A 27,456-nucleotide genomic window follows, 5' to 3' on the forward strand; every position below is an offset into this window, starting at 1 on the left:
TAATTTTAATGAAGTCCAGTGTATCACTTTTTTCTTTCATGCTTTTAGTGACCTAAGAAATGTCTACGTATTCCAAAGTTATAAAGATATCCTTTTATATTTCCCTCTAAAAGTATTACAGTCTTAGCTCTTACATTGGGGTCTGTGATCCATTTTTGTGTACAATGTAAGTAAGGTCAGGGTTGAGGTTAATGTTTTGCATGTGGCCATGTAGTGTTTTAGCACCATTTGTTTTTCATTTCTCCATCAAATTATCTTGGAACCTTTGTTGAAAACCAAGCGACATTCTGTGCATTTCTGTTTTTGGTTCGGTTTTCTCTTTGGTCGGTGTGTCTGTGTTCTAGGGAGGTTTTTCCTGAGGTATGGCTGAAATGATGAGTAGGATTTGTCTTTTCTGATGACCATGTGCCATTTGCTGGGCCCTGCCTGGCAAGTGTAATTGATGCCACTTACGACTCAGGGCTGTCCCTATCCCCAGGTGCCGGCACTTTGGTGCTTAGCGTGTCTCTCTCTCTCTTAGGACACTGGCATTGGGATGACACAGGAAGAGTTGGTGTCCAACCTGGGAACAATCGCCAAGTCGGGGTCAAAGGTAAGCCCTCAGTGCCCCTCCTTCCTCTCTTTGAAAGGCGGCTCCCCCTGGAGGAGGTGCCAGCTCGCTCTGAACGCCGGCCTCAGTGGGAGTGTCCTCCGGAGTGAGCTCCGTGCGGTGCTGCAGGACCGCCATGCCCGTGACTTCACTGTGTGGTCCGGGGGACAGCTGAGGAAGTTACTGTTACTTTATAGATGGAAAGGCTGAAATAAGTACTTTTGCGTAGTTGAGAATCGACCGGCCCAAGGTTCAGAGCCTGTTGGTCTGAGTCTGGAATGTGCCGTTCTGCCTCCTGAAGCTTTTCTCTAACTCACTTCTCAGAGGTTACTCGAGCTGCATAGGCTGGAGGCAAGCAGGGCAGGCAGAAGTAAGTACTCCTCCTCTCAGACAGGGGCACGAGAACCCATTTGCCTGCACATCTGTGGGCAGGATGGGCCGTCAGAGCCCTTTGTGGAGACGGCACCCCTTGCGGGTGGTTGGTTGCTGTGCAGCTTGAAGCCCGTGAGGGAGGCAGTGTCATTGGCCGAGGTCCCTCCTCCAGCGGCGTTTGTGCCAGCCCTTGGCTGCCTGGTGCTTCTCCTTGCTTGCCTTGTGGGCCTTTGTGGTGCCTAAAATGGCACTTTGTGCCAAGTGCTTGAAAATAGTCTACTTATTGGTCCAAAGTAATTTACAGAATTTCCACTTAAAAAATATACATGTTATTGATTTTAGAGAGTAAAGCATCAATATTGAGAGAGTCATACCTCGGCTATTTCCTGCACACCCCACACTGAGGATCAGTCTCGCAACCTGGGCATGTGTCCTGACCGGGAATCGAACCCTGACCTCCTGGTTCATAGGTTGACGCTCAACCACTGAGCCACCCCAGCAGGGCAGAAATTTCCACTTTTAAAAAACTTGTGTATTATAACCTGCTCCCCCCATTACATGTATTATATTTCTATCAAGGGAAGTCTGTGCTATCTCACTAGCTACCTGTGGCCATTTGGACTGAAATTAAAGTTAAATACAATTTAAAATTTAGTTTCTCAGTTGCACTAGCCAAATGAGGTCAGTAGCTACCATATTGGACCATATAAAACATTTGCATCATCACAGAATGTTCAGTTGGACAGTATTCATAGCAATGAGTATATTCATTTTGCTTGATTTTTATTTATTTATTTTTTTAAAAATATATTTTATTGATATTTTACAGAGAGGAGGAAGGGAGAGAGATAGAGAGCCAGAAATGTCGATGAGAGAGAAACATCAACCAGCCGCCTCTTGCACACCCCCTACCGGGGATGTACCCGCAACCCATGCACATGCACTTGACCGGAATCGAACCTGGGACCTTTCAGTCCTCAGACCGATGCTCTACCACTGAGCCAAACCGGTTTCGGCCATTTTGCTTGATTTTTAATCTTAGGAAATTTGTTAACTTGAGTTATAATAATTAAGTGGTACGTACAAAGCATGTACTTGGTATGTACTGTTTTCCCATGAAGCACGGAATCCAGAAGACATGCAGAAAACACATCTGGGCATGCGTGCCACACCCCTTCACCTACTGAACCGCAGGGGCTGTCCTCAGAAGCTGCCGCTCGCCCCTTTCCTGCAGGAAGGGTGTGTGCGCGCACCCCCTGCCGCTTCCTGCTTCCTCACCCGGGGCGTGTGGCCCGCAGGCCTCCAGCCCACAGGCAGGGGTACACGCCCTCGGGAGCAGACACAGAACCGGTCCCTGTGCTGCCCGGCTTGGGGTCTTTGGGCAATCACTCTACCGCTCCATGGCATTGCTCTCTGTGTACAATGGGTGAACAGTTGTGGATGTGTTTGATGGAGGGCTAAATGGTATCTTAGCCTTTGTTAGAGGGATGCGCACAGGGAGTTGCTCTCTTGGGAATGGAGCCCTCCCCTGACCGGCCTCTGCCGCCGCAGGCCTTTCTGGACGCGCTGCAGAGCCAGGCGGAGGCCAGCAGCAAGATCATCGGCCAGTTTGGAGTGGGCTTCTACTCGGCTTTCATGGTGGCCGACAGAGTGGAGGTCTATTCCCGCTCGGCCAGCCCGGACAGCCCGGGGTTCCAGTGGCTTTCCGACGGGTGAGTGCCAGCAGCGTCCCCGGTCAGACAGGAGGCCCTGCCCCGGACCACCGCGGCCCGTGGCACTGAGCTCGGCGGCAGCGTGGCACTCGCTGGGAAGCTAGACCCGCCCAGGAAATGCCAGCGCCTTTCCGGCCTTCGGCGGGGAGCTGACCCTCCTGCTTCGGGAGCCAGCTCCGTGCTGACCCAGTGCCCCGGTGTCTGTCTGGGCTCCGTGACTGTGTTGTGGAGTGTAGACTGTCCAGGCGAAGCTCCTTGGTCGTGGTGTGGCCGTTCTCCCGGAGCCCCTGGCCTGGGCGGCGACCCAGGACATTGTCCGTGGGCGTCATTTTTGAGTCCTCCCGGCCCTGGAACTTCTAAGTCTGACCCACGGGCCTGGCCCTGCTTCCCGCCAGCACAGGCCCGGTTTCCCCTCAGACGCTAGTTCTTCTCCCCGGCATGCACTGGGATCGGGTCTTACAGGCCAGTTAAGTGCATGCTCCAAGCCTGGAGGCAGTGTTTGAGGAAGACAGTACCTTAGCCGGATGGAGCACTTGTCTCAGCAGGCCCCAGACTTCTTCCGATCCCACTTTCCCCACCGGGTCTTCGTCCCCGCTGTGTTTTCAGTAGCACACTCCAGAGCACTGCTCATCGCCCTGTCAGAATTAAGGTTTCTGTTTTATTCCATGAAAGCTGTGCTCAGAGTACACCTGGGCCAAGGTATCAACTTGTTGGGGGTTCATCCCTCTTTCTCCTAAAACAGTCTCTCTGCTCTTCAGGAGACCCCTGGCTTCTGCTAGAGGCTCAGAATTGCCCTTAACAAGGGAGTTGGGGGTGGTCTTCAGGCCTCTGATTGCTCCCCGTGCCTGGCACAGCGCCCCGGCCGCTCAGGTGCACATAAGCTCGAGAGGTTGTGCCCCTGAGACCATCCCGCCCTGCAGCATCCCTGCCCCCGACAGGAAGGGCCCAGCTGGGTAATAAAAGGCGGCCTCTGGCTTCCCTTCTGTGGGTCAGCTTGGGTTCTGCCGTGAAAACCCAGGGCCGTCACTGCCTGCGGTGGGACTTGTCGGTAGTAACGTGGGAACTGGCTGTCTCCCTCCTGTGTCTTAGTTCCGGGGTCTTTGAAATCGCCGAAGCTTCAGGAGTTAGAACTGGAACCAAAATCATCATCCATCTCAAGTCAGACTGCAGAGAGTTTGCCAGCGAGGCCCGGATTCGAGGTGAGCGGGAGCCTGGGCCTCTGGACATGTGGGCCTCAGCACCGGTCAGCGCGACACCTCCTGCTGGCGTGTTTTCGGAGCTCCTGTCCGGGTGGGGATGTGCGGGGAGCTAGCGGCAGGGGTGTTTCTGGGCGTGGCGGCCTGGGCCTCCGAGGACAGACTGGGGACACAGACTGGGGACGGGCTCCGGGCTCTCCCTCCCTCCCTCCCTCCCTCCCTCCCTCCCTCCCTCCCTCCCTCCGGGCAGGGTGGGACTCGGTCACGCGGAGGTATGCACAGTCTTTGCATCACTCCCTGTGTTGTTGCTATCGCTGGCCTGCGGGCCTGAGCCCAGGCTTCACTGAGAACCTGAGGGGTGCCGCTGGGTGTGGTTTCTCTGTCCATGTCTTACTAAATGCTGTCGAAGGTGCCGCGTGCTTCCAGGGTCCATGCCAGCTTCTAAAACCGCACCCATGTGACCAGAGGCGCCTGCTCTCCTGGCGGCCTGGCCCCGGAGGCCTCTGGTTCCAGTGTGAGTCCTGCTCAGCTCTGTGGGCGGATGTGTCCCGCTGTGTCCTGGCTTCCCGCCTGTGCACGGCGCAGCCCCAGGCCTCCCCAGCCTGCCGAGCGACCCCTGCAGCGACCTCCAGAGCTTTTATTTCTAGAAGCTTCCTGTGCCACTGTTTTTCCTTTGTCTCTTCCAGACGTGGTGACAAAATACAGTAACTTCGTCAGTTTCCCCTTGTACCTTAACGGGAAGCGCATCAATACCTTGCAGGTGAGACCCTCCCCCTGAAGGGCTCAGGCGGCTGTGGGGGCCATTGGTACGTTTTGGGGCTAGATGGGCAGAGTAGGATTGGATGATGTCAGAATCCCAGGACAGGGTGTTCTTTGTGGAGAGGTGAGTCCGTGATGCAAAGGAGACCCCCCTCCCCTCATCCCTGTGCACCTTCTGTAACGTTTCACCCTTACAGAGCGCGGGGCCGTGGTTCCTAGTGTATTCAGAGCCATGCAGCCAGTTCTAGAACATTTCATCCCTCAGAGAAAACCCTGTGCCCATTAGCAGTCACTCCCCACCTACCCCCAGTCTCTGGCAACCACAATCTACTTTCTGTCTCTGGACTTGCCTGTTCGGGACATTTCATGTAAATGGAACCAGTGATGTGGCCTTTGTGTCTGGCCTCCCATCACAGTGTGTTCAGGGTTCACCTGTGTCGTCCTTTGTGGCTGAGTAATCTCCCATCGTGTGGCTGACCCGGGGTTGGCAAACAGTGGCGCTTCCACAAAACACCACGGCCTGGGCGAGTCTATTTTGAAGAAGTGGCGTTAGAAGAAGTTTAAGTTTAAAAAATTTGGCTCTCAGAAGAAGTTTCAATCGTTGTCCTGTTGATATTTGGCTCTGTTGACTAACGGGTTTGCCGACCACTGAGCTAGACTATTATATTTACCATTTGCCGGTTGATGTAAGAATTCCTGATGTGTGGGCCCGTCCAGATCCTGCCTCCTGGCTGGCCTTCGGGACACACTGCCTGGGAGGGGTACTTGTTCTCTGACCTTTGTGTGTCTCTCTTTGAGGACCCCCTTGCCCACCCATTGGAGCACCCCTTCCCTCAGCGCTAGAGCAGAGGGGCCAGAGGCAGAGGGCGGGGCTGCACCCGAGGCCGCCGCCTGTCTGTCCCAGAGGCCGGTCCTCACCTCATCCTGAGGGCGCTCACTAGCACCAGGCGCCGCGAACTCCCGCTCAGCCCCGTGTGGCTGTGGGAAGCATCGTAAACCTGACGTCTGGCGGTGTCCATTCCAGGCCATCTGGATGATGGACCCCAAGGACGTGGGCCAGTGGCAGCACGAGGAATTCTACCGCTACATCGCGCAGGCCCACGACAGGCCCCGCTACACGCTGCACTACAAGACGGACGCGCCCCTCAGCATCCGCAGCATCTTCTACGTGCCCGAGCTGGTGAGCACGCCGGGCGGGGCGGGCCCAGCTCCCTGAGGGCGTCCCCAGCACTTCCTGGACTGGCAGACCCCCAGGCACCACCCAGCACTTCCCGGACTGGCAGACCCCCAGGCATCACCCAGCACTTCCCGGACTGGCAGACCCAGACTGCCCTGGCAGCATCAGAGCAAAAGCCTGTGCTCCGGGCGGGGGAGCGGAGCTGTAAAGTGAGGGACTGTTTTACCCGGCATTTAGGGGTGGGTTTTATAAAAGGGTGTCTGCAGGGACGGCCCTTGGAGCAACCTGCAGGCTTCCTCTGCTCCGGGCAGCACGCTCCCGAGCTCTGGGGGGGGGGGCCCGGGGTGTGTGTGTGTGTGGATTCTGTGGGGCGCACGTAAGTTGTGCATTCTCCATCCTTCTGTTTCACCCCTAAGACTTCCTGGCTCACAAAGTAGCGTGGCGAGGTCTCTGACAAAGCCTGCCACAGAGAAGCCAGCTCCGGGGCTGGACCAGCCTCTCCTGGCTTCGTTTGCCTGGAGCCCTGGTACCCACTTTGGAAAGAGCTGAGTGGCCTTGTAGCCCCCTGCACAGCATTGCCTGGGACTTGTGCTCATGCAGGATCCCGGTTCTCCCAGACTCCAGAATCAGCCTCCCTTTTATAAGATCCGATGTGAAGTGTGTGCAAACTGCAGGTTTCGAAGCACTGGTGGGAGGGCAGGACTGACAGACGCTCCTGTGGAGGGCCAGCCTGCCTGGCTGGGCTTTGCCGGTCACACACAGCCACACACTCTGCCACTGCACGAAAGCACCACGCCTGCACCTCAGGGTTAGAGTCGTGTCCGGGATTTATTTTTCCTGTATCTTTCACATTCCATGAAATAGTCGTCTCTTGTCCCCGTGCTCCTGCCCCCCAACCATTTAAAAACGAAGAAGCCATTCCATGCTACACAAACCAGGTGATGAGCCAGATTTGGTCTATGGCCTAGTTTGCTGACCCCTAGCCGCTAGCAGGTCTGGTTCTGTTCCCAGGACATACTAATGAGTCTTCCTTTTGTAATACCTCCAGGGAGAGCGGCTGCCCAGAGAAGGCCCCTGAGAGCTGTTGCGGGGGGTCCTCCCTGGGCATGGAATTCTGAACAGGCAGATGTGGGCGGTCCCCTGGCCTGTGTCTGCTTCCGGATCACTGCATGTCCTCCCACAGCTCCCAGTCCAGACCCAGTTGGGCAGGGTGCTTCACAGGGCCGTCCTCAGGGCTCCCCAGGGCCTTGTAGGTCTCCCCCGTGTGCAGCTGACACTGCCCTTTCTTCTCGCCCACAGAAACCATCCATGTTTGATGTGAGCCGGGAGCTGAGTTCCAGCGTCTCTTTGTACAGCCGCAAAGTCCTCATCCAGACCAAGGCCTCTGACATCCTGCCCAAGTGGCTGCGTTTCATTCGAGGTATGGGGTGGCGCCCTGGGACAGGTGGGCTCCCCGCCTATGGCCCATGGTGCTGACTGCATTAGAAGGAGCTCATCTTTTTAAAAAAATAAATATTTTTTATTGATTTCAGAGAAGGAGGGAGTGGGAGAGAGAGAAACATCAATGATGAGAATCATTGGTTGGTTGCCTCCTGTACACCCCCTACTGGGGATTGAGCCCGCAAGTTGGGCAGGTGCCCCAATCAGGAATCAAACCATGACCTCCTGGTTCATAGGTCAACGCTCAGCCACTGAGCGCACTGGCTGGGCAGAAGGAGCTCATCTTTAACGAGTGAGGTGTCAGGGCAGCACCTCAGCTGCGTCTGGGCGAGCAGATGGGCGTGCTCTCTGAGCCTCAGGAGGCTGACTGCCTCCAGACACTCGTCTTGGTTGATTTGGGGGATGGGGCAGATGGCCGTTTAAATTGAGTTATTTTGTACTTCTCACCCGAGGATATTTTTAATTGATTTTTAGAGAGAGTGGAAGAGAAAGAGAAAGACAGGGAGAAATACATCGATTTGTTGCCTCCGGCAGGAGCCCCAACCAGGACCTAAGCCTGGGAGGAGCCGACGCTCTATCCACTGAGCAAAGCCAGCTAAGGCTTGAGCTATTTTAGTGTTTAAAGATATTATATGAGTTTTAGATTTAGACATGAACTGCCTTGCATTTAAATAGGTTATAGTTTAATAAAAAACAAAACAACTCAGCATATAAACCTTTGTACTCATCATAGCATAAAAAGATGCAAAATACCACGACATATTTATGACTTTAAAAGTAAAATCCAGAAGTGGTTTTCAAAGTGTCACAGTGATACTGAAATGTTAGAAACCTCACTGGCAAAGGCTCGCAGCCTTGCCTGCTTTTCTTCCGGTCACATGGTCCTGACCGAGGCTTCTGCATCAATTCCGGGACGTCAGGACTTGCAGGGCTGGGGAGGTGGTGCCCCACCGAGTCTCCTGCCTTTGTCTTTCCTGCCTCACCTGACGTCCTGTGGGCTTCGAAGGGGAATGTGAGGGCTGGTGGGAAGCCAGTGGCCCTTCGGGAGGGTGGGGCAGAGTCTCGGGCACCGCCAGGGTCCTGATGTGCCCGTGTCTCTCCAAGGTGTGGTGGACAGTGAGGACATTCCCCTGAACCTCAGCCGGGAGCTCCTCCAGGAAAGTGCTCTGATCAGGTAAGCCTCCAGGGCAGGCACCTGCTGAGGGCCCTCCTCACTGGCTCTGAGCTGAGAGCAGACAGAGGAGCTGTGGCTGAGGGGCCATGTGCCTGCAGAATGTGTGCGGATCATACGTGCTTTGCCTGATGCTTTGCTTCACATTTTTATAAAAAGGGTGGGGGGACTCTGCATTGAGGAAAATTATAGCTGTGCTGGGACATGTCCCCTCCCTTAGCCAGACTCCATTAGCCAACCCGGGTGGCCACAGCGGGAGAGTCCAGGTAGGCTGGTGTGGATGAGGCTAAGGACAGCGGCAGAGCCAGGAGATCCCCTGATGCTGGTCCCAGAGGTCACTGATGTGAAGAAGGCAAGGGCCACCCTGTACCAGACCCTCTTTTGGACACGTTGCTCTTGGAATCCCATGGGCTGAGTTCTCGTGTCCCCATCCCGATAGCAGCAGTAGCTCCTGTTGCTGAGTGTTCATTCTCACCCAGAACTGCGGAAACCGAGGTGCGGAGAGAGCTCAGCAATCACCAGGTCCTTGGGCCTGGACGCTCCAGCCTGGCACACCAGGCTGACCGCAGGCATACGCTCTGCTCCCAGCAGCGGAGCTGGGCTGACCTGCGGCTCAGGCAGGGTTCTCAAGGGCTAGCTTTCAGTCTGAAGCTCAGACTTAAATGATGTGTTTGAAAGAACATGCACATACGGAAGAGGTGGAAACACGATACAGACGACATTTTCCCCCGTGCCCTTTGAGAGTAAGGTGTCCCCCGGTGCCCGTCCTCCCCAGGCATCTCAGGGCGTATTTCTGATGGACAGGCGTTCTCCCCCGGCCGCAGGGCAGCCTCCCGTCAGGGAGCTGGCTGATGGGCCCCGCCGCCGGCTAACCCCGGACCGTTCTCTGGTGCCGTCGCCCCACGTGTGCCGCCCGTGGAGGTGCAGAGTCACACGGCCTTAGTTGTCTCCAGCCTCCTTCAGGCCGGCCGCGTCCAGTCTCTCCCTGCCCTTTGTGAGCAGGTGCTGTGAAGGTTTCAGGCCGTGACTGTGGACTGCCCCCGTGTGGGTTGTGGATGCAGCACCAGCACAGAATGGCTGCATCCTGTCCGATGGGCCGCCTTTGATTTGTCCTGTTCCTGGCGATTCACAGGTTGGCATGATGAGGGGCGTGTGCCAGCCTGCTCTGTGTGAAGGTCCTCTTGTTGGCACTGATACATCACACTGCAGAGTGTGAAAGGGTGTCTGCAGCTCTGTGAAAGGCATGTTGCTTCATCAAATTTTCAATCTATTTATTGCTTTTATGTTTTAATATCCATAATTATTTGTATGAGCTGATTCCTATTTTACTTAGTGGGTTATAACTTCTTAGTGTCATTATTTATTTTGATGCCCAAACGGTCCCCAGGTTAGCCAGCAGGAGCCCGCGCAGGCCGACTGCTGCCCTCGGACATGGTGCGCTGAGCACGTGCTCGCTTCTGGCACGGATGTCTCGGGCTCACCTTGTGTTTGCCTCCATCATTGCCTGGCCCTGGAATTGCTCATTCCCCCAAGGAGCTGGATTCGTTTGAGTGGAGAGTGGTATTACGCCAAGATCTGGGCACTAGGGGTGCCGTTCACCTCTCCCAGGCCCTCTCAGCACAGAGGTGCCGTTGCTGTTGGGCAGTCACCTCTCCCAGGCCCCTCAGTACAGAGCTGAGCAGTGAGAGCCGGGTATGTAATCTGCCTCCATCTTGTATCTGCCGAGTCCACCCAGCACGCTGGGACTTCCCTGTTTGCTCCGTGCTGATGAGAATCTGCCTCTCATTTTCCTCCTGTGTTGCCTTTGGCCAGGCCCCCTCCTGGTGTGCCATCACCATGCCGTCCCCTGACATGGGCTGTACCCACTGGGGCTCTGACTCACACAGGGAGCTGCCCACTACCACCAGGCTGGACACCCTCTCTGGGGTCCTTGGGCCTGGACACTCCATGCCAGGCTCCCCCCCACACACACACACCCCGTGGGGACACCCTCCTGGGGCTCTCCCTTCCCAGCTGCTGTGTCTCCCCTGCCACAGGCCCAGGTGCTGCCCTGCCTCATGCCACCTGTGTCTGAAGAACACACTCATTCAGGACATGAGTGAAGAGGAAGAGCTTAAATAAATGTTAAACATTACTGCTCTCCTAGCCTGGATTATTAAAGAAATACATGGTTATTTCACTTTTTTTAAAGGAAAGGCAAAATATTAAGAAGAGCCGAAACCGGTTTGGCTCAGTGGTAGAGCGTTGGTCTGCGGACTGAAGGGTCCCAGGTTCGATTCTGGTCAAGGGCATGTATGTTGGTTGCGGGCACATCCCCGGTGGGAGGTGTGCAAGAGGCAGCTGGTCAATGATTCTCTCTCATTGATGTTTCTAGCTATCTATCTTTCTCCCTTCCTCTCTGTAAAAATCAATAAAATATATATTTTAAAAAATATATATATATTAATAAGAAAATAAAAATATCCCTAACTCCACTAATAAATGGCTCATAATTTAAAAATTTTTTTAAATGGTTCTTTATTTTTAATTTTTACATTAAACATAATTGTTTACTAACATTTAAAAATTTCAACTTTATAAGAGGTGTAATTGACATATAAAATTCTAAGATGTTTAAAGTGTAAGTCATGGTGATTTGAAGTATATATTCATTGGGAAAGGATCCCAAGTTGCTCATAATTTTATGCCATTAAATAATGCTGTAGTTAACACTTTGTTTCACAAAATCCCAATTTTATAATATTGTAGTGTGCACATAGTATATCCAGTTATATAGTCCATGTTGTAGTGTGCATATTGTATGTAGATACGTGTGTGTATGTATATATATATATATATATGAACCCTAATCATGCAAACTATAATTAATGTACAGAAAGTAGTATAGTTTTATTATACATATGTGTATATATATAGTATAATTTACCCATATTAGAATTTTTTAAAATTGATTTTAGAGAGAGGAAGGGAGATTGATAGAAACATCTATGTTGAGAGAGAATCATTGACTCCCTCCTGCGCCCCTCACTGGGGACTGAGCCTGAAACCTTTTAATGCATGGGACAACACCCAACCAGCCAAGCCACACCAGCCAGCGTTAGGATGTGATTTTGTTGTTGTTGTTAATCCTCACTCAAGTATATTTTCCCATTGATTTTTAGAGAGAGTGGAAGGGAGAGGGAGAGAGAGAGAAGCATCAGTGTGAATCACATCGATTGCTTATCTCCCGTATATGCTCCAACCAGGGCCAAGGATTGAGCCTGCAACCAAGGTGCATGCCCTTGACTGGAATCGAACCCTGGAATCCTGTAGTCTGAAGGCCAACGCTCTATCCACTGAGCCAAAACAGCTAGGGCAGGAGGTGATTTTTAAAAAAAATATATGTTGATATTTTTTATTTATTTTTTATTTTTATTTTTTTTACAGAGAGGAAGAGAGAGGGATAAAGAGTTAGAAACATCGATGAGAGAGAATCATCGATCAGCTGCCTCTTGCACACCCCCTACTGGGGATGGTCTGTAGGCCGATACTCACCAGCTTGGCAAGAGGATTTTTAATGAGTGCACTTACCTTTCATTTCAGTCTATTCTCCTGTTTACTACTGAGGTTGTTCATAATTGTTTTGTCCTTTATGTGCTACAGGGACACTCCTGCTCAGTAAGTCTTGGTGGCTCGTTATATTTCCAGGGAGAGGTCTATACAGTTGGAACCATCAAGGTTGGGTACTGTTTGTTGCCCTCACAAAGGGCTGTCAGTCCACGTTTCTGCCTCTAGGGGCGCATGTCTTCCCACCTGGTGTTTACCAGGGGTCACCTTTTCCTTTTCTGTTTTGTAAAATTTGGCCAGAATGGTATGTTGTTTTCACTAATCTGATTATTAGTGGAGCAGAACATTTTCCATACCTCTGGCTGTTACTATTTCATAGAAGTTGCTTGTTTATGATAAATTCATTTCTGTGCTGTAGGAAACTCCGGGACGTCCTACAACAGAGGCTGATAAAATTCTTCCTTGACCAGAGTAAAAAAGACCCTGAGACATACGCTAAGTTTTTTGAAGATTATGGCTTGTTCATGAGAGAGGGCATTGTGACCACCGCTGAACAGGAGGTCAAGGTAAGGGTCAGCCCTCGCCAGTCTGGCTCAGTGGACGGAGTGTCGGCCTGCAGACTGAGGGTCCCAGGTCCGTTTCCGGCCATGGGCACATGCCCGGTGGTGGCTCCATCCCCAGTGGGGAGCATGCGGGAGGCAGCCAATAATGATTCTCTCTCATCATTGATGTTTCTGTCTCTCTCTCCCTTCCTCTCTTAAGTCAATAAAGAAATAAATTTAAAAAAAAAAAAAAGGTAAGGGTCCAGGTTTCTGGGCCTTTCCCTCTGCTGCCTTGGGCTGTGGAGGAAGCTGGTGGAGGCCAGAAACCTGAGCCTCCCGGGACATGACACTGGCATGTCTGGGCTCCCCAGCTACTGCTCCGGAGCCAGTGAATGCAGCTGCTCAGTGTCCTCACCTGGTCCTGTGGGACTAGGTCATCGCCCTTCGTCCTCTCTCCGAGGCTGGAAGGAGGCGGGTGTGTGTGGTCTCCTTCCACAGGCTTCGCTCGGGCTCGGATCACAGGCCCGGCCAGCGCCAGGCCTGGTTCCCCGGGCGGGGACGGCGGGGGCGCTGGGCCCAGTCAGGGCATGTCCATCCGGTGAGGGGTGGAACCCTTTAACATGTGCTGCTGGGGCTGCAGTTCACTCCCCGTGCAGCACTGCTTCATATCTGATACGATTCTTAGTAAATATATTTTGGCCTTTTTTTTTTTTTAATCTTTACCTGAGGATATGTTTTTATTGATTTGAGAGAAAGGAAAGGAGGAGAACGAGAAACATCAGTGTGAGAAACATTGATCAGTTGCCTCCTGTACAAGCCCAACCAGTGATTAAACCCGCAGCCTGGGTGTGCCCCGATCAAACCCACCACCAGGAGCAGTCTCCGCCATGGGGACGGTCTGGCCACTCCTGGGGTGCACACAGCTTGCCCAAAAAGCCCCGCTCTGTGAGGCCCGGTGCCACCCGAGGTGGGAGGTGCTCTGAGGTTCCTGAGCTTTTGATGTGGGGACTCGCAGACCTGGCCAGATGCCTCCCTGGGCCGGGCTCCTGTGGGTGCCGCCCCGGCTGCAGAACGTGGGGGGCCATTCGCCGGGGTGCAGCCGGCAGGCATCCCCCTCTAGCCCGAGGTTTCCCGTGTCAGTGCCCAGATGCTCTGGAGGCTTCCTGAGTGAGGATGTGGAGCGAGCAGTGACCTGCTCTTGTCTGTTTTCAGGAGGATATTGCAAAGCTGTTGCGATATGAGTCCTCGGCACTGCCCGCTGGGCAGCTGACCAGCCTCATGGACTACGCCAGTCGCATGCAGGCCGGCACCCGCAACATCTACTACCTGTGCACCCCCAACCGGCACCTGGCTGAGCACTCACCCTACTATGAGGCCATGAAGCAGAAAAACATGGAGGTGGGTGAGCACCAGGGCAGGCCGCATCCCTACAAGCTGCCGGGGCCAGGTCAGGGGATAAGGTGGGGTGGGGTGGGGTGGGGTCTCTGGTTAGGGAAAATGAGTGAACGTGGCCAGCTTCCGGGAAAGCCACACGTCGGGGGCACAGAGGCCTGGGCGGAAGCTGCCATCTAGTTTGTGTGTCCCTGTAGGAGGGGACACGGGGATTTCTCTGTAAGTAGAATCACTGTTGCTACCACTAAGGCAGCCAGAGCCTCCCTTCCCAGCCTCTGGCAGTCCGCCTCATCTGCAAAGGCCCAGGCCCCCCAGCAGCACCCTCGCGGCTGTGCCAGGCCTGGGCAGCCTGCAGCCCCCGCTCCCACGCCCTCGCTCTGTGGGCGGAGTCCCTCCAGCCTGATGGGTGTCCTCGGCCTCAGGTGCTCTTCTGCTACGAGCAGTTCGATGAGCTGACCTTGCTTCACCTCCGTGAGTTTGACAAGAAGAAGCTTATCTCCGTGGAAACGGACATCGTTGTTGATCACTACAAGGAGGAGAAGTTTGAAGACAAATCTCCAGGTTGGTCCTGTCTTTCTCTCTCGGCAGAGGTGGGTGGTGGCCTGGGTGCAGGTGAGGCTGGGATGGCAGCTTCTAGTGACTCTTCTGTCCTCACGTGAGTTTATAGGGTTTTCTGTTCTCCTGTCTGTCTGGGGTCACTGACCTGCACAAAGGCAGCAGCTTGGGAGCACCTTAATGTTTAACAGAAAATGTTCCCCTTTAGCTCCCAGGTCCCTCCAGTGCCTCTTCCAGTTGATTTCCTAAGAGAATCCAAAAATATCTTCTTAAAGCTGTAACCACTTGGGCCTCAGGGCATCTGAGGTTCAGTTGTACCCGCTGGATTTTAGATGACAGCGTCTCTGATGGCTTCTTTGTGCCAACGGCCAGGGTGGGTGGGGCAGTCGGACACTTGGCATTGGAATGGCGACATTTCCGGCCCCCATGGCAGTGGGATGGGGCTAAAGGGAACGGCCTCTGAGCTCACTCACATCTCTCCTCAAGCTGATGACCGCCTGTCAGAAAAGGAGGCGGAGGACCTGATGGCCTGGCTGAGAAATGTGCTGGGGTCGCGTGTCACCAACGTGAAGGTGAGGTCTGGGTCAGGCCACGCTCGGCTCCCGGCTCCCCTGCCCACACCCCTGGCAGCCTGCCGGCTCTGAGTGCTGGCCTGGGGGGTCCTCCCACTGGCGACTGAAGCTGTGACGTGTCACTGCCGCTTCTGCGTATGAGCTCACGTGTGCAGGCACGTGTGTCCAGGGGCGTTGCTGGGGCAGGACAGGCAAGCTCAGCTGACTGGTTTTCTCCACTTTGCAGCGCAGGGAACTAAAAAGTAGGAAGTGAAAGGTGAACGGCCAATGCCTGGTGGGCAAGTAGAAGCCGAGAAGAGGGCTTCCAGCTGGCCACCCCAATGCTAGCTGGTCCAGACCCCAAAGGACCTGTGGTAGCGTAGGACACAAGGGGTTCCAGTCCAGCCCTTGGGGAGCTTACAGTCCAGCTGGAGCTCTGACTTCAGGGACCTAGAATCAAAGGTCCAGCTCAGAGTTGCAAGAGAAAGCCAGCCACCAGAGGACAGGTGTCCAGGTCACCAGCTCAGGTTCGTCCGGGAATCGCCCCAAGGGCCAGGCAGGTGTGCAGGGTGGGGACGGCAAAGAGCAGGGGGGTGGGCTCATGTGGCTCCGGAGGAGGCAGCAGCAGGACTCTGCGGGGGAGGGATGGGCACAGATGGAAAGAGGAGGGGCTCTTAGCAGGGAGCATCGAGAAGCAAGGCATGCAGCCGGGATTTCTCTGTGTAACATTCACTGTGTCCGTCCTTTAGTCTAGGGACTCACTTAAGCCTCAGATAACTGTGAGGCAGGTAGAACTATCCTCGTCCTGTGAAGGACAGGAGGCAAAGCACATCCCCAGGTCATAGAGCTCGGACGTCACGGAGCTGGGTTTGAATTAGAGCCAGGTTCTTCTCAGCACGTGCTCCCGGAAGGGCGTGCTGTGGGCCCAGCAGGCTCAGAGGCTCCAGTGAGAGCCAGAGGCTGGAGGGTGGGCGAAGGGGAAGTCCTGGCCGGGGAGGGCTTGTGACTGCTTGTTGGGAAAGATGTATTTGATGAAGTCAGGCCAGGGGGCCCACAGACAGGAGTGGGTGAGAGTGAGGTCTGCAGGAAGGAGGCTTCAGTGTTGGGAGGACGGGAGTGAGGGAAGGGACTGCGGACAGGCTGGGCGGGGAGATGGAGCAGCCGGCGTAGGTGATCTTAGTTGCTATAGGACTTGGCAGTGACTCTGTGGAGGGGAGAGGTGCAGAGGGCACCGGGTGAGGTGGATGTTGGGCAGGAATGGACACATTAGAAATGACTTTGGGGGACAGAAGAGGGATCCCCCAAGTGGGATGCTGTTAGGAGCTTGGGCTGCAGGTCAGGCTCCCTTCTCGTCAGTGACGGCTGGGAGGGGGTCTGAGTTCATCCCTGGAGACCTGTGTTCGGCCTTGTCATCTGGGGAAGCCTCACACCTGGCCCCCTCACCCTGGCCCTGCTGACAGGTGACGCTTCGCCTGGACACCCACCCCGCCATGATCACCGTGCTGGAGATGGGGGCCGCCCGGCACTTCCTGCGCATGCAGCAGCTGGCCAAGACCCAGGAGGAGCGCGCCCAGCTCCTGCAGCCCACCCTGGAGATCAACCCCAGGTGAGGCGCCGGCTGCTGGGGCCTCGGTGCCCAGGAACAGCAAGCTGCTTTCTGACCTGCCCGCTGCTCCTTTAAAATTGTGTTTTTACTCCTAACACAGGAAAAATGCATAAAGCTTACAAACACAGTACCTGTATAATTAAACTGTTAAGTTTAACTTTATAATCTGTTCAGTTTAACCATGTAGTTAAAAAAGCAACGACCTTGCTGGCCCTCGGATGCCATTAGAATTCTGTCCCTCTCAGATAACCATAGTCCTGACTTTTGTGATAATTGCTTTGCTTTATGGTCTCTCTGTGCATCCTTAACCAACTGTTTTGCCTGTTAATGTGAAGTCTTACTTTCTTAACTCAGTGTGTGAGAGACCTCTGTCCCTGTGGAGGGAAGCTGTGTGTGTGTGTGTGTGTGTGTGTGTGTGTCCCCTCCCGCCTTTTTAAAAAAATATATATTTTATTGATTTTTTTTTACAGAGAAGGGAGAGGGATAGAGAATTAAAAACATCCATCAGCTGCCTCCTGTAGGCCCCCCACGGGGGATGTGCCTGCAATCAAGGTACATGCCCTTGACAGGAATCGAACCTGGGACCTTTCAGTCCGCAGGCTGACGCTCTATCCATTGAGCAAAACCGGTTAGGGCTATGGTTTGTTTTCATACCCGAGTACTGTTCATGGGTTGAATCTGCCCCAGCACAATTATGTATTCTGTTTTGACGAACATTTGGGTAGTTTCTGTTTGGAGCTGTTGGGAACAGTTGCTCTGAACATTCTTGTCCCTGTCTGACACACGTGTGCATATGTGAGTTTCTCCAAGTTGTGCACCCAGATGTGAAACTGCCATATGCTTAGCTAGGCTGGGTCATGCCCAGCCGCTTCCAGCAGGCTGGTGCCAGCTCCCCCCAGCAGAGCGTGAGAACCCACAGGTCTCCACTTCTACTTAAGGCCTCGGCCTTGGCTTTCTCCCAACCTGAGAAAGGATAAGACTTTACTCATTAATAGGGTCCCTCGGCCTGGCCTGTGCCCTCTTGCAATCCGGGACTCCTCGGGGCCTGTTGGAGGCCGGGTGCATGGATTCTGACCCATCCCCACAGGCCAGGCCAAGCCAGGGGGCCCCACTGGTGCACAGCACCAGGCCTCTAGTATGCATATAAGATTTTTGTTTAATCTCTTACTCCCAACCCTGTGATTCATCAGTCTGTACCATGTTTCCATGCCTGTGCATTGAGCATCTGCCCCCTGATGGTCAGTGCTCATCATAGCTACCAGTGGAATGGTCAGACACCTAGCATATTAGCCTTTATATATATATATATATATATATAGTTCCTGTTGGTTTTTTGTTTTTTTTTAATTTGATTTGTAATTATATTACATACTTTATCAGTTGCAAATCTCTTCCCACTCTAGTATTAAGATGTCTTTTGATCCTTTATCCACTGAGCCAAACCGGTTAGGGTGGAATCCAATTTTATTGGTTGGCTGGCCAGTTATCCCGTCTCTTCCCCTCTTGTGAATGCTTTCTTTTATCAGGTACAAGTGAAACTCCCGTGAGTGTGTGTGTGTGTGTGTGTGTGTGTGTGTGTGTGAGAGAGAGAGAGAGAGAGAGAGATTTTTTATACCTTGTTGACATTTTTTGCATTTAGTTGTTGCCTTTTCATTTTCCAGAATTAAACTATTTACTGGCATCTGGGACTTCCTCCTCCAGCTTCTCCTGGCTCTTTTCTTCCATATTACTTTTATTTATGAATTTTATAGTAGATTGTTTAGGTATAAAATTAAACTCCTAGTGTAAAAAATATGTGTGTGTGTGTATTAATCTAGGGAAGATTTCATCTTTAATTATGGTCTCCAAGCACTGATATATGCCTTTTTATACATTAAATTCTTTCTTTCCTTTCAGTATTTAAGTTTATATTAATTTTAGTACTTACTGCATTTTCTAATATCAAAACTCGAGTGTTTCTTTAGGAATAATAATCTCATTATCTGTCAGTGATTATTTACATCTTCCTAAATTTTTATGTGTCTTATTTTTTTATACTGGACTGTCTGTCCTATTACACTTTTTTGAATGTTCTAATAACTCCAACATCTCAGAAGCCCTGAGCTCACTTCTGGGGGTTTCTGTTGCAGGCACACGCTGATCAAGAAGCTCAGCCAGCTGAGAGAGAGCGAGCCTGACCTGGCCCAGCTGCTCGCCGATCAGGTGAGTCTCCTGGAGGCTGGCTGCGAGTGAGAACAGAGGCTGGCCTTCTGTGAGCCTGCACCCGGCTCTGAGGTTGGACAGCCGGCGTTTCCTCTAAAACCCTGTTTGAAGAAGGAAAGCTCTTCCTTTCTTCTCTCCAATTAAAGTTTCCCTGAGTTGGAGCTAGGATAGGCCCCATCCCGTAACAAGGTTCACCTGCCTTTCAGATCTATGAGAACGCCATGATTGCAGCAGGGCTGGTCGATGACCCCCGGCCCATGGTGGACCGCCTGAACAGCCTGCTGGTCAAGGCCCTGGAGCGGCACTGATGCCTGGACCCTGCTGTCCGGGGGCAGCGGTGAGAGCCCCCCCCTGCACTGTCCGGGCTCCGGGAAGTGACAGTGGAACTGTGCGCTCTGTCGTGGGAGGAGCGCGGGGAGGAATGACTGGATGCCACCAATGAAAACACCCCCTTTTGAGCTTTATTTACTTAAATTAAAAGATGTTTCTTCATCTAAATGCTGGGCTTGGTGTGCATACTGACAGGGTAAGTTACAACCCCATGCTGACATGGATGCAGACAGTGGGAAAAGGCCCACTTTCCATCCTCTTCCTAAGCTGGAATAGTGGTCAGAGGGGCAGTAGGGAGGGGAGAGGGGCGCTGGCCCTGTGCTCAGGGAACTCGCACTGGTTTCCTAACTCCTTCCCCAGAACCTGAAGGTGACAGCAGCACCAGCCGCTGTCCTCAGTCCCTCGTGCAGGTCCCCAGCAGCAGCCACCGGCCAGCGAGAGCAGCTGAGGTCCGGCGGGCCTGGCCTGCTCTCGTCAGGCTCTCTTCAGCGTCACCTCCACGGGGTAGTGGTCGCTGATGGCTTGGGCCTGTGGAGAAACATGGAGGGGTGCCCTGTGCAGGCCTCCCTGAGGCCAGGACCTGCACCCCATCCTGCACTGTCACTTCCTGGGAGGAGGCTCCCAGGCTGCGGACAGTGGTCCTTTCAAGTCAGTGAAAAGCAGCGGCTGCTACGAGTCCCGTGGGTCCGGATCTCACTCCGCCCCTGGACCGAGGCCCCGGTAGAGCTCCAGGCTGAGAAAGGCGGCCACATACCGTCTGGTTGCTCAGTCCGTAAGCAGCTTGGAAGTCAAAGGGACCAGCGGAGCCGGGAACTATGGCATTCTGGAGCAGAGTGCCGGCGACCACAATCCTGCAGTGCCAGACACAAGAAAGTCCCCGCTGCCCAGCTCTATGCACTTCAACCTCAGCTCCCATCTGGCCTCTATGGCCCCTGGGTGACACTACTCAGGGAAGGCACCCCAGCCCCACCTAGGCCAGGGCCAGCCTTGTACCTGGCCCCTCAGGTCTGGGTGTGCCTGAGACTGCCCAGAGGAGAAGACAGCTTCGTGTTACCCTACGTGCTTTCCCGAAAGTTAAGGAATGCTGCTTGTTATCCCACTTCAAAAGTGGTCCAAAGCTCAGGAGGGTGAGTCTCCTCAAAGGTCTAGGGAACCATTTTTGGAGCAGGGCTGAGATGAAAACCCAGGCTGCTTGTGGAAGTGCCCCTTCCCACCCTGGGCCTGCAGGACCCACAGCGCAGGTCTGCTCACCTGTCGTAGGCACAGTGCGTGGCCGTGGCCGTGGTGTCGGCGGTGTCGGGGATCAGCCACTGGAAGGTGGGGGTTGTGCGCAGACGGATGGATGACCAGTGCGAATGGGTCACGTAGCTGCAGCCAGCGTTGAAATCACCCATCAGCATAATGTCCTGCCGGGAGACACCAGCTGATTGGCCCAGGGACAGCACGGGGCCCTAAGAGCTCAACCCCATGTGTGGGCCTCACTTCCAAGCCCCACTTCTGCCGGACGTCCAGGTAGACATCGTACAGAGAGTCGATTTCAGCCACTGCGTCCTGTGGGGCCGCATGCAGCGGGACGATGGCAAACTCCTTGACCTCTGTGGAGAAGGGGGTCGTGCTAAGCAAGGGGGGAGGGGGTGCGCAGTTGGGAGGCAGTCCTGGTCCCAGGGTGCACTGGCCTGGCTGGCATGTGTTTAGGGCTGGGAGGGGGGACACATGAAACGGTCCCGGGGGGACGGGTAGTGAGGGGTGGGTAGACTCTATGTAACTTAAATGTAAGACCAAAGCACTAGGAATGGGGATGACACCAAGCTCCCCAGAGGTGCGTGGTGGGGGCAGGACGTGCTGTGGCTCTCACGGTGTCTGGGAAGGCCAGGGAGGGCCGTGGCCGGGCAGGGCAGGGCAGAGGAGCCTCTGGCGGCAGCACTCACGGGTGAATGGGGAGGAGAACTTGACAACGGCGGGCTCTCGGCTGAAGGTATCATTCCCACAGGGCTCGCAGCCATCGTCATACAGGTAGCTTTCCAGCACCGACACCTGGTCAGGCCTGCGGAAGGCCAGGCCAGAGGGAGCTTAACCCGGGGCTGGGGGCTCTTGCCAAACCCACCTGTTGCTGCGGGCATGGTGCTCGGTCTGAGTTGGGAAGGCACACAGAACCAAGCCCAGAGCTCCTTTTGCCCAGGTGGTGAGGCCCAATTCAGCCCCTGCTCTGTGGCCGCCAGTTCTTGCCCCACACCTGGAGGAGAGGCTCCCGGGCTTTCTAGACACCCCCACCCCCACCCCTGCCAGCGACCTAGGGGAGGGCACCTGGGTTTTACCTGAACACAAAGAGGTAGCGCTCCTTGTAGGTGCTGCGACCCAGCGGCTCGCTGACGATGTAGTGGTAGGCGTTGGGGTCATCCCTGGGCGGAGGAAACAAACATGCCCGTCAGGGGCCATCCTGCCGCCTCCAGCGGCTCCTGCCCACATCAGTGTCCCTGGGGCCCAAGTGGGCTCCTGCCCTGAAGGGGTGATCGCTGTCCCATGTGCTTCCCCAGGCCCTGCCGCCTCACGCACTGATTGAGTCTGTCCAGCAGCTTCCCCACGGCCGTCAGGTGGCTGTCTCTGACCTCCTGGACCAAGGCAATGTCATAGCGACTCAGGATCTAAGGACAGGGCCACGGCGGTGCTGAGTGGCGGCAGGTTAGACAGAGACGGGGGTGTCCAGGCCCTGCCCGCTCCAAGTCCCTGCAGGAGCCAAGCTCAGAATGCTTTCACATCAGGTGGTGATAAGGGCCCTGTCCCCACAGCTGACTGGGCTGAGAGCAGGGGCCTAACAGTCTGGTTGCCTTCAGGCCTGAACACTGGCCGGGACCTACCTGCACGATGTAGGTGGAGAGGGTATCATTGGACATCTTGGTCTCCCCGAAAGTCCGGATGTTGAAGGCTGCTATTCTCAGGGGCAGGACCATGTGCAGCACCCCAGTCAGGGTGAGCAGCACCCCCATCAGCCTGGCTCCCTCCATTCTGGAGGAGGAGGGACATTGGCATGTGGGTCTGGATTAGAGAAGACTGTGCCCCGTCTTCCCTCAGTCCAGCCACTCGGGGCTGGTGGAGCCCAAGGCGGAGTAACTGACTTCATGGGAGTCCCGAGCAGCCAGGAGCGCCTCCACCCTCTGGCCACACGCAGAGCCGGACCTGGCTCTTCTCACCCCTCCACCCACCGGAGAGAAGCCCCTGACGGGTCCCCAGCCTGAGGCGGCGCGCAGGCCAGTGGGACGTGGCTCACTGCCCTCCCTGCTCCAGGCCCCCGTCTGGCCAGCGTTCCTCCCAGCGTGGCCAGTCACCCTGAGGGACCCCACAGGCCTGTGGGCTTAGTGCCTGCCCGCCAACGGGCCACAAGTCACACAGCTTTTTTTTTTTTTTTTTAATATATATTGATTTTTTTTTTTTACAGAGAGGAAGGGAGAGAGAGAGCCAGAAACGTCGATGAGAGAGAAACATCGACCAGCTGCCTCCTGCACACCCCCTACCGGGGATGTGCCCGCAACCAACATACATGCCCCTGACCGGAATCAAACCTGGGACCTTCCAGTCCGCCGACCGACGCTCTACCGCTGAGCCAAACCGGTTTCGGCAACAGCTCTGGAGACTAGACACACTCACCTGAAATGGAACTTCTACCAAAGGTGATGGTATGCTGCCGAGAACCAGGAATTGATATTCTTTGGTATCAGTTTTCTCCTTTGGTTCCTTTAAGAAAATAAAAATGACTTGCAGAGGGAAGTGTATTCAGAAACACAGCTGAGAGGCCCTCGCAGAGCTGCTACAGCTCTGAATCCCCACACAGAATGCTCGTGGCGCCTGCGTTTTAAAGGCTCAGGTGGCTGCGACCTTTCCGGGCATCACCTGACTGATGCGGAACAGTGGCGCTGCCTGTGTGGTCTCCCCCGTAGGTGAGTGGTTGGCGTGTGTTTATTTGAACAGGCACAGGCTCTCGGTGCTGTAAAAAGAGCACCTGATGCTATTTGCACGTAGTTTTAAAAAAATCTAGTAATTGGGCCAAAGGCTAGTGTGTCCTTCACACATGCTTCTCTCCCAGGGGTGGGGAACAGGTGTGCTCTGGAGGGCGGGTCCTGGCAGCCCTCCAGTATGCAGGACTCGAGGTGACCTTGGAGCCAGGGGTCAAAGCCAGATATCCCACATTGCATCACGCACACACAGCCCGTGGTGGCCCTGGAGCACACTGGGTCTCTCACCACTCGCAACCCTGCTTAATCCGTTCGCTGCAGGCAACTTGGCTAAAAGCTGGGGCTCCATGGCAAGCATGTCAAACTCTACCGGCGCATGGCTGACACGCTTGCTCTGTGGGGTACATGTGTGATACAGCCTTGGGAGCTTCAAGGCTTGGAGGGGCGGGGCCTGTGGGACCCACCTCGGCTGCCCGCGGGGCAGTAGAGCCTTCCTGAGGGAGGAGGAGGGCCTGTGTTCCAGGCGGAGTGGTAGGCAGTGTCTGTGAGGGTTCCCAACAGGCCCTGGGCCAGTCATTTCCTTTTGGAACTCGACTCCCATCTGTATTAGCAAACTTGGTGACTTAAGAAATAAATTTAATCTCTAACAGTTTTAAAGGCAGAGTCCAAAGTCCACCTAATGGAACTGGAGTCCAGGTGTCAACAGGGCCGCACTCCAGAGGCTCTGAGGGAGGGTCCTTCTGCCTCTGCAGCTTCGGGGACTCCTGGTGTCCTGAAGTGTGGCCACAGCACTCCAATCTCTGCCTTCCCCCGCAGTCTGCCCCCTCCTGAAGACACCGTCTCCCCATCTCAGTTCCTTCATCGCATCCGCAAAGTCCTTTTTTGCCATGTAAGCTTCAGCCTCCAGGTTTCAGGCTCACAGGTTCCAGGTTTGGGGTGCAACTATGAAGCCCACCACCCCATCCAGGGGGGCTCTGCCCCAAGTGGGGAGGGGGGTCCCTCCCTGGGATGGAAGGGTCTTGCCGCTCTGTTGCCATGGAGTGTGTAGGGCTGCCTGGGGCTAGAGTTTGGGAGCAAGGGGGGCTTGAGAGCAGCAGTCAGTAGGGACCAAGGCCTAAGACACAAAAGTGCCACAGATCCCGCCAGCTGGTCATGAAGCAAGGGACACGGCGGGGATTAAAACTTCATTCGGTAAATCAGCTTCACAAGACCAGAGCCTCTGAGGTAATGAAAACATGCCGATGGACGGCTCTGGCTGTCAGCGGGAATGCCGGCCGGCTCCTGTGTCCCTTACCAGGGCTGGTCCTCCAGCTGCCAGGAGCCCCACTGCAGTCTGCAAAGGTTTGATCGCTGAATCTCCTGTCCTCGATCCCTGAGGCTGGGGTAGCTTTCTTTTCTCTCTCTTTTTAATCCTCACCCAAGGACATGCTTATTGACTTCAGAGAGAGGGGAAGGGAAAGACAGGAACATCACTGTGAGAGAGAACTGACCGTTTGCCTTCCACATGTGCCCTGACCAGGGGTCAACCCAAAACCTTCTGGTATATGGGACGGCGTTCTAACCAACTGAACCACACCTGTCAGGGCTGGGATGGCTCTAAGCAAGTCAAAATCCAGATGTCAACCAAGCAAGGCACTGCCCTAGATCACTTTCTTCCTGGAGTTTCTTTCCTGGACACACTGGCCAGACTATGAGGGGAGCATGTGAGCAAAACTAGATGGGGGCCCTGGTCCAGCACCACAGGGGGTACAGCCCCTCCAGTTCTCAGCACATGGGATACAGGCACCTGTCTGTTGGCTCTCCTGTTCTCTGAACCAAATGCTCCCCCTTCTGCTGGGGGGAGCTCCCAGCTACAGTCCCGCCCTCTCCCCAGCACACTGGAAAAAAAGGCCCCACAGGTACAAAGTGCCAAGCTCTGTTGCCATGTCGGCTGCCCTCACAGAGTTGGGCCTGCGAGAGGCAGCACAGCCTGGGGAAGAGCCCAGCCCAGGGGAGTCAGGGATTTGGGGCCTGGAACAGGCTCATCTAGCGCACCTTCAACCACTTTGAGCCTCAATAATCTTCATCTGTAAAAAGGGGATAAAACCATTGCTTTCCTCTTAGGATTATTTTAAGTATCAATGGATATAACATCACTCCACAGACAATCATTTCACATCTCCTTAAAAAATCCATCCATCCCTAAGAACACAACCCTCTCAGAGTGTCTTTCCATCACTCTTTTACCTTCCTCTCATGGATCTCTTTTCTATTTCTACCAGTCATCTGTTGCTGCTAACAAGCAACCCCAAAGTTCAATGTGTACAACAATATGCAACTTTTCCTCACTCACAGGCCACAGGTCAGCTGGGATGGCTCTGGACCACTTCTGGGGCAAGGCCAAAGGGGCTGCAGCTACCCAGAGCATGCTCACCTAACAGTTCCCACAGGGGCAAAGAAGCATGATGCTTCAGCTTGGAATTTGCACATTGTCATTTCTCCCACATTTTCTTGGTCTTAACCAGCAACAGGGCCAAGCCCAACACCAATGGCAGGAGTTGGGGCTACACTCCACCTGCACCGGGTCCCACACTGGACACGCGGGAGGGTGCCACGGGGTCCCACACTGGAGACGCAGGAGGGTGCCACGGGGCCCCACACTGGAAACGCGGGAGGGTGCCACGGGGTCCCACACAGGAAACGCGGGAGGGTGCCACGGGGTCCCACACAGGAAACGCGGGAGGGTGCCACGGGGCCCCACACTGGACACGCAGGAGGGTGCCATGGGGTCCCACACAGGAAACGCGGGAGGGTGCCACGGGGCCCCACACCGGACACGCGGGAGGGTGCCAGGGAAGGACAGGGTGCTTCTGGCATTTTTCAAAGTCACATCAGCAGGGAAATGGGCACTGACCACAGACCACTCTCTCTGGTCTGGGTGAGCTATGTTTACATTAACCCTGAGAGTCGGCCACCCTTTTGGTTGACAGGCCCCAGTACAGGTGGGGAAACGGCACATCACAGTGAAGCTGGAGCCAAGTCTTGAGCTCTGAAGTGGCTGAAATCAAAGGATGAAGAAAAGCATCCTCTAAGCCTGGGGCTGGTTGTCGGGCGTGACAAGATCTAGTGACCCATCCCTGCGCGGTGGGGCCAGGGTGATGAGCTGTGTGGCCCAGGGGGGAGGGACTCCACAGCCAGAGGGAAGAGGGTGGGACCCAGAGCTCTGGTTCCCAAAGCCTGTGAGGCACCCTTCGCCCCAGTGAACTCTGGCCCCATAGGCTACGTTTACTTCTGAGAGGGATAGCGATTCTCAACATGATTGGACACCTCATCATTTCAACATAACTGACTACATCCCTTTCCCTGATTTCATGTTTCTGCAAAACTAGGTTTCTGGCAGTTATTGAAAAGCAAATACTGTGTGAAATCATTGTAGAACAGGCAAAAGAGTAGCCATGTCCAATATGATCCTAAGATTCAAGAAAAATCTGATAGGCATACACATTTCATTTGTAAGTAGTTGTAGCTACCTACAAAATGAAATGAAAAATTTTTTTCTTTAAATTTGTATTACTTTTCCAAATGTCTACTGTAAATAGCTAGGACATAAGCACTATGTTGTTTGGACTTACTTAATAAGTAAAACTTAGTATTTCTTTAGGCCTAGGGTCCCTTAAAACATTGAACTTTAAGTAGAGGTGCTCTCAACTAAGAATGTTTGGGATTTAACATACTTAAGGGGTATGCCTGCATTACTAAATCATATATCTTACTATACTGATGTACTTTCTTTTATAGCCTTCATTATTTACAACATGCTAAATATCTTGTTTTCAAGTCTATGAACTGTTAATGAGATGAATAATTTCAAGTGTACAAATTTTAATAGATTAAACATCTCAATTATATTTATGCATGCAAGTTTGTACTGATGTAAAAAACTCACCAATCACCAACGGAGCAAACCTGTTATTCTGCAAACTGGCAAACGAAGTCCGAGAATGTACATGGCACTTCTGAGCCACACTTCTCTTTACGGAGCACTACAGCCTGACAGTGAGGAAGGATGCTAGAATTTCAGGCTCCACAATTTGCAACCCTTCACGGAGGCTCTGATTATCATTGGCTACAACCAGCCTCCACACCAGAGACTACAACAGCACATAGGAGGAAACTTGCGGAGGCCATCTTGAATCTGATCAAAGTCTAGGGGCAGAAGTTCATGGTCACCAGCATTTTGGGTACACAGCACAGTCCATCCTGAGGGAAACTCAGGACCAAGGGTGGTCTCACCAATACATTTCAAGGGGAAAAAAGAGAAGAAAGAAAGGAGAAACTAACAGATTTAAAAGAAACTTGAAATATATCACTAAATGCAATTATGTCATCC

At 53.9% G+C, this 27,456-nt stretch overlaps 2 protein-coding genes and 1 long non-coding RNA gene across 3 annotated transcripts in view; 2 read left to right on the top strand and 1 right to left on the bottom strand.

Moving 5' to 3' along the window:
- TRAP1 (TNF receptor associated protein 1) overlaps window positions 1–19,308 on the top strand; it is a 44,325-nt gene extending 25,017 nt beyond the window's left edge. The window contains exons 5-18 of the mRNA XM_084882290.1: window positions 521–592; window positions 2,513–2,673; window positions 3,763–3,872; window positions 4,556–4,629; window positions 5,653–5,808; window positions 7,105–7,225; window positions 8,350–8,419; window positions 12,381–12,528; window positions 13,717–13,902; window positions 14,319–14,457; window positions 14,938–15,023; window positions 16,463–16,608; window positions 18,738–18,810; window positions 19,017–19,308. Coding sequence (XP_084738416.1) covers window positions 521–592; window positions 2,513–2,673; window positions 3,763–3,872; window positions 4,556–4,629; window positions 5,653–5,808; window positions 7,105–7,225; window positions 8,350–8,419; window positions 12,381–12,528; window positions 13,717–13,902; window positions 14,319–14,457; window positions 14,938–15,023; window positions 16,463–16,608; window positions 18,738–18,810; window positions 19,017–19,118 — 1,644 coding nt within the window. The 3' untranslated portion in view covers window positions 19,119–19,308. The remainder of the gene's footprint in view (window positions 1–520; window positions 593–2,512; window positions 2,674–3,762; window positions 3,873–4,555; window positions 4,630–5,652; window positions 5,809–7,104; window positions 7,226–8,349; window positions 8,420–12,380; window positions 12,529–13,716; window positions 13,903–14,318; window positions 14,458–14,937; window positions 15,024–16,462; window positions 16,609–18,737; window positions 18,811–19,016) is intronic.
- LOC311621966 lies at window positions 8,426–10,629 on the top strand. Its single transcript, XR_014794916.1, has 2 exons — window positions 8,426–10,004; window positions 10,042–10,629. It is a non-coding gene; the product is annotated as an uncharacterized lncRNA (long non-coding RNA).
- The window catches only part of DNASE1 (deoxyribonuclease 1), a 44,356-nt gene continuing 36,149 nt past the window's right edge, over window positions 19,250–27,456 (bottom strand). Inside the window, exons 4-12 of the mRNA XM_084882478.1 lie at window positions 22,783–22,869; window positions 21,996–22,143; window positions 21,694–21,782; window positions 21,456–21,539; window positions 21,069–21,184; window positions 20,623–20,735; window positions 20,392–20,546; window positions 19,895–19,991; window positions 19,250–19,668 (exon numbers count right to left, since the gene is read on the bottom strand). Coding sequence (XP_084738604.1) covers window positions 19,615–19,668; window positions 19,895–19,991; window positions 20,392–20,546; window positions 20,623–20,735; window positions 21,069–21,184; window positions 21,456–21,539; window positions 21,694–21,782; window positions 21,996–22,142 — 855 coding nt within the window. The 5' untranslated portion in view covers window position 22,143; window positions 22,783–22,869 and the 3' untranslated portion in view covers window positions 19,250–19,614. The remainder of the gene's footprint in view (window positions 19,669–19,894; window positions 19,992–20,391; window positions 20,547–20,622; window positions 20,736–21,068; window positions 21,185–21,455; window positions 21,540–21,693; window positions 21,783–21,995; window positions 22,144–22,782; window positions 22,870–27,456) is intronic.

Source organism: Pipistrellus hanaki, assembly GCF_964339955.1.
Source record: "Pipistrellus hanaki genome assembly, chromosome: 4".
NCBI classification, from domain to species: Eukaryota; Metazoa; Chordata; class Mammalia; order Chiroptera; family Vespertilionidae; genus Pipistrellus; species Pipistrellus hanaki.